The sequence below is a fragment of the Chaetura pelagica genome, unplaced genomic scaffold (genome assembly GCF_000747805.2).
Source record: "Chaetura pelagica isolate M959 unplaced genomic scaffold, ChaPel_1.0 scaffold104, whole genome shotgun sequence".
In the NCBI taxonomy this organism is placed as follows: Eukaryota; Metazoa; Chordata; class Aves; order Apodiformes; family Apodidae; genus Chaetura; species Chaetura pelagica.
This window is the reverse complement of record NW_009953786.1, coordinates 4,864,422-4,870,305: the sequence shown is the minus strand read 5'-3', so window position 1 is coordinate 4,870,305 and position 5,884 is coordinate 4,864,422. Positions and strand designations below refer to the sequence as shown.

Below are 5,884 nucleotides of genomic sequence, written 5' to 3'. Positions count from 1 at the left end.
GTTCAGTTTGGTGTATTACTGGACAAAACCCTTGATAAACTCCTGTTGGTTTGACTTGAGGAAGCTTTGTGCTGGCTGTTTCCCACTTTAGCTTTTTTGCTGAAATGCCCCTAAACAAAAATAAGTCGTCCTGCCCTCATCTGTTGATCTGACGACTCAAACTAACACAGGGTTTTTGACTAACCTGAAAGAACCTGCCAGGTGCTGGAGGTTTTCTATTTGCATCTGGGTTAAGTTCAGGGGTTTAGGTTCTAAAAAAACTTTCTTGGAAGTCGTTGATGGTATCTTTACATAAATTTAAATAGAGAGGTTTAATGCTAAAAATACAACCCTGCTCTTTTTAAACTTTTAAAATTTTTCTTTACAACCCCTTCCCCCTACTCCCAGCCTTTGGAGAACAGAGTTTTTGTAATTTGAGGTCCTTTGCCCCGTCTCCTTGCCTTATAACATCTGAAGTTCTAGATTCAGGTTTCCAGTGCTAACTAGATCCACAGAAATGCACACACAGCAGTGGTGGGGACAATATTCTGAGTGACATCTGTAAAAAACATTACTTGGAAAACCCACTAAACATGAAATAATGAGTAGCATTTTTAGTCCTTCCTCTTATTCTTGTGCATCCTGTTTTGCTTGAGAATTCAGTTTTATATAAAACATTATTTAGGATGTAATCAAACTGAGCATAATTCTCAATGACTTCAGGACATCTTTGATTGTTACAAAGGAGCAAATATCCATATAGGTGCTGTGTTTGTTTCATGGTACTTTTTGAATCTTATCCTGTTCGGAGTCAAAATTATTCTTGCTGTTGTGCGGTGAAATTTGTCCATGTTCTTTAGTGATCCTATTCTCAGTCACTGACCCATTATCTGACATGTAGTACTTACAGATGTCTCATTTTGCTACTGCAAAATTCTGTGTTCCACTAAAAAAAACGCAAATGCCAGTTTTTACAAGTTTAGTTAGAACGAAACTGGAGCTTTTAAAATAAATTATAGGTAAGTAGAATAGAAACAGTGTTCCTTGAACTGGATTGATATGTTTCCTGAGCACTACATGAAATACTGGATTTAATACCAAAGACAGACATCGTCTTGCTGACTTTTCCAAATGTGAGATAATTGTTCAGTTTCCAGTCTCAGTAAATCAACCTCTAAAATAATTAGAAATTTGAAAATTACTGCAATTCTATTAATACTTTATTAACTGTACTGTGAAACCTCTGCATATATATGTGTGTGCCTGAACATTTCTGGTTTTAATACTTTGATACTCATTGCAGCAGAACTGACAGTTCTAGAGTGTGATGAAATTGTGCAAGTGTTGTTGTTTCTCAAATAACAGTGAATTTTAGAAATTTTACTTAACTCTCGCTTGTTTCAACTTTGACAATCTTGAAATCAGACTACTTGCTCTAGTTTTGTTAGCTCTCACTGTATCGGTTTAACTGTAACATTTAGTTTCAGGGCCTAAGAGAGACAGAAATCTAGTTTTGGTGGTTACTCTTGTCTGCTGAAACAGAAAACAGAGGAGTAAACTTATATTTTATTTTACTGAATTGTAGGGATATTCTTGACAGGTTCAATATACTGAAAGAAACGGGAGTAGTGCTTTTATGTGATGAGGGCATCAGGTAGGATTATCATGTGAATAACTTTAGAGGAGTGTGTGTCTTGGAGTTTAGGGGTGTGTGGTGGTGATTGATGGAGAATGGAAAAGTGAGCAATGATTTAAAAGTAACAAGTGGAAAGCGGTAGTGAATGGAGATGAGCAGAAGAAAGCTGCATTCAGCATCTCATTGACCTAGGAGCTTGGTTTTGAGCACGTTCCATATATTTGGAATGTTTTATTAACTAAGAACATACAGAACTTCTCTTCAATTAAAAAGGTGGGATTGCTTTTTTTAAAAAAAACCAACAAACAACAAGCAGGTAGTCTGGGGAAAAAACTTCTTTGGAGAGACAAGACACGACTGACACCGCTGACAGCTGAAGAAATGCTTGAATAACAATATATTAGCAGCAGTATTCAATAAATAAAGTGGGTGTATTACTTCTTGCAGTATTTAAAATAGTATTTCTCTTTTCATCAGTTTTTATAATTGCAAGCTTTTCTCTTTGCTTTGAACAAATACCATGTTTTGGGATGAGTAGCTATTCTGTGGCACATAATTTAGTGTATGTAGGTGAGGTGGTACAATACCTGTTTTGAATTGTTCTGTCTGTCATCCACTGAATAATTTTTAGAGATTTGTCATTTCTAGGGAGCAAAACAGTGTTAATTTAAAAATAAATTAATAAAATAAAGACTTCCATATGGCTGACATCAAATTTGTATTTGCCTTCCCACCTTAATGAGCGTGCAATCTTGGTTCAAGTTTGGTTATTGCATCTGCAACCAGATTCAAGTTTGGTTCATGAAACTGCACACTAGGTACTGCTTTGGAGCTTGCTGAAATTTTCACTAAGAGCTGGTTTACTTGACTCTTACTGTGTTTTAGTTGCTGTTTCAGTGATTGTTGCCTTCTTACATCTTATGCTTTGCAGGTTCAGAACAGCAAGCAAAGTGCTAGGTAACAAAACAGTGACGTGTCTTTCTTTCTCGCATGCTAGTACCTCATTGAAAATGTAGGTACTTATTGTTTCTTCGGCATTAACTGTTCTGCTTTGAAAGGTCCCTTTGGGACAGTTCTTAGATGTTATCTGCAGGGTATATGCACAGGAAGGATAGCAGTGCCTTGGGGCACAAATATACAAATAATATGATTCTGAGTAGTTTGGGGTTTTTTTAGCAATCTCGGAGACCAGGGTTCTGTAATTAAGTCATTCCTATTGCCAATGTGTTTAAAAAAGACAGTCTATCCAGTATATGTGAGGAAAAGATAATTCCAGTGATCAACTTATGTTGATCACTATATCTACACAGAAAATAACTCAAAGTTGCATTTATGAATACCTGCCCCATGCTGTCTTGTATTTCAGGTGTCCAGTTATGATGAAAGATATTTGAACCTGCTATTATCATTGTTATTTCAAACAACTTGATGATAGGGTGGGATCCTCAGGGGTTACCAACCCTGGCCAAACTGTTTGGGTCAAAGTCACTGAGAGTTTCACTGTTGATTTTTGTGGGAGTCAGATTAAGTCACCTGCACAGTACTTTTGAAATCCCACCTCTAACTATTTCTGAGTTGAGTGTGTGATGATTTCCTCAGAGGGAGGGGTCCATCACCACAGCCTTCCAAAAACATCATATAAGTGACATGCATCAGTCAAAATACCAAATTCCAGTAACTTTAACCATCTCCTGTCTGAGAAGCTATATTAATAAAGCTGATACCTGTTGCTAAGCATTTGTGGGCACAGTAGTGAAAAGTGCACTGTGGGCTTTGCTGGAAGCTGTAAGTGGTGAAGACCTCCAGGATCAGGCTCTGGATGAGCCATTTGGTAACATGTGTGGTCTCTCATAGGCTAGTTTCATGCTTGCTTCTGGTAGTGGGAACTAGCCAGCCATGACAAAAAAAGAACATTGTGGGTCTGAAAAGTTGTGCTGATGCTACTTCTGCTTTTCAAGTGAACATGATCTGAAAGACTCTCTGCATGCAGCCTGTGAGGAGCACTCTGCATGTGCCATAGCTTCTAAAAGCTGTGGAACAGCTTGTGTCAGTGCATGCTGGAGAAGCAAACCTTCTGGCATATAGCATGCTCCAGTGTTAAACCATCTCCTGCCATCAGTTTTCTTCCTGTTTTTTTCCCTTAGTGGTGCAGAATTAGTGTTGTGGAGTTGTTTAGAGGTGTGGGGGAAAGAAAAGCATGTAAATTTACTTTCAGGTCACAGGCCCTCGTTCTACTGGAGTGACTCACTTGAAGTGATACTAGTGTCCGAGATAAACCTCTCAGATGTGTCATACTGGATGCTTATTATCGTAATTAACCTGTCACAACATAATGATCATACTAGTCTTGGCAGCCTATCAACATATGTATTACTGCTCCATTGTCTTTCTAAATGAATGTATCTGTGCAAGCTGTTGTGGATCAGCTTATGGCTGTGTAGCTGTCCTGGTTTCCTACAGCAGGCATCCCTTCTCTTCATACAAGGCAGGAGGAACTGTTTCTTGTTGATGCTTTTGCCTCCAGCAGCAAAGCTGCTTTGGTTTGCAAACTGTCTTCATTCTCGTTCTGTCTCCCCTCAGCTGCATTTTGCCCTGCAGCTCTCACACAAAATGACACGTGCTGTCACTGGCTTGGTGTTGTCCTGATGGTGCCTTCTCCCTTGTCAGGTGCTGCCATGTCTTCAACTCCATGCTTAGCACTGTCTGTAGAGCCTTCCCTGCTCTGACTCTGCCTTCCCCAAACCAGAAGGCCATAAAGAGAAGCCACTCTCCTCTGGTTGTGGCATACTGGGGCTGACCTGTCAGAGTGAAGAAGTCTAGCAAGGCATGGGGAGGTCAGGACAGGCTCTCAAATCTGTGCGGCTGTGAAGAACACACTGGATGAAGGTGGACTGAAAAAGTGGCTGGTGCTGTGTGTAAATGGTGGTGAAGAGATAGGAGTGAGGTATCACCACAACCTTTCTGACACAGTTGTGAAGTTCATGCATCTTGCAGAGGATTAGCATGATGTGTCATGGTGCCAGGAGACAGGACCTTTGATAAAAGGGATTCATTCCTCTTTAGTGTAAGATGGCAAGTGAAGTAACAGTGCTTGTAGGGGAAATTAAGGGGGTTTCTGAACCACCAAAGCAAAGGTGGTGTTGGAGAAGATGCTGCTTCAGGTAGGCAACAGAGTTGAGTGATAACATTTTCACTGCTCCCCCCCGCTAGTTGGCAAACGAAATGCCTGGTAGATGTTGTTTCACCTTGTTGGGAGTAGATAAATGTGTGAATTTCCATGTGTGTTGTTGAACACATGGGATTATTACAGGGGTTTGTATTGTTACAAAAAGATAAACTAATGTACATTTTATGGTGGACCTTTTGCTGTGAATCCTTATCTTTACAAGTACATCTGAAAAATTCATAACTGTGCTTCTGAGCTAAGTCGAAAGACTCCCAGAGAGCAATGTAGTTGTTGTGTGTCTGAGCTACAACCTGTATTCTTGGAAGTCCTATTTGAGAAGTTAGCCAAATACGCTTGCAGAAGTGTTCTTAACAGCCATAAGAGCAAGCTTTGGAAAGAAACTTACAGTTAAAACGAGTGTTGACAATGCAAAGCAGCAGTGTGTGATTATAGTGTTGCTTTAAATATACTCAGTAACATTTTTAATGAATCAGAAATGGGTTAAATAACTTCCCTAGTTGATCTTACTGAACTTAAAATTGAACTGTTGAACTTAAAATTGTTGACTAAGAAACTGAGGCTAACTGTGGAAGAAAAGCATGAGTTTTATGATTGTCCTCAATTTTTTCCAAAATCCTTACCACAAACATGGTTCATCTGTGAAAAGCATTTTGTTTGGTTTATCAACTAGGTAAAGCTGGTAAACCATTTCAGGTTGTAGCATCTATTCAGAGAAAAAGAAGGGCAGGAGAACATGCAACTTAGTTTTAATAGAAATGTAAGAAAAACGAGAATTTAAAAAAACAGATTTACACGTGTTTAATAACGATGCTTATGTTTTAAAAAGCTTCCTTTTGGGAATTGGGATAAGCATGACTAAGCTATGTGCTGGTGTCTTAGCTACAAAGCAGATGTGAAAACTTTCAAAATCTGGCTGTGTAGAGATGATCTCTGCTTGTCTGAATAACGGTGTGCTTTCCTCAACGTCAATGAAACTACACCAATCTAGAGCAGGACTTGCATGGTGGTAGATAAATGTATTTAACTTGGATATTTTCTTCTCATTCCTTTTTGCTTCTTTACACAGGGACTGAAGTATCTGT

General features: G+C 39.0%; 1 protein-coding gene across 1 annotated transcript in view; it reads left to right on the top strand.

The window, feature by feature from the left end:
- The window catches only part of DUSP22 (dual specificity phosphatase 22), a gene marked incomplete at its 5' end in the record, with an annotated part of 35,866 nt that overhangs the window by 19,027 nt on the left and 10,955 nt on the right, over positions 1-5,884 (top strand). The window contains one exon of the mRNA XM_010000909.1: positions 5,869-5,882. Within this exon, the coding sequence (XP_009999211.1) occupies positions 5,869-5,882 (14 nt within the window). The remainder of the gene's footprint in view (positions 1-5,868; positions 5,883-5,884) is intronic.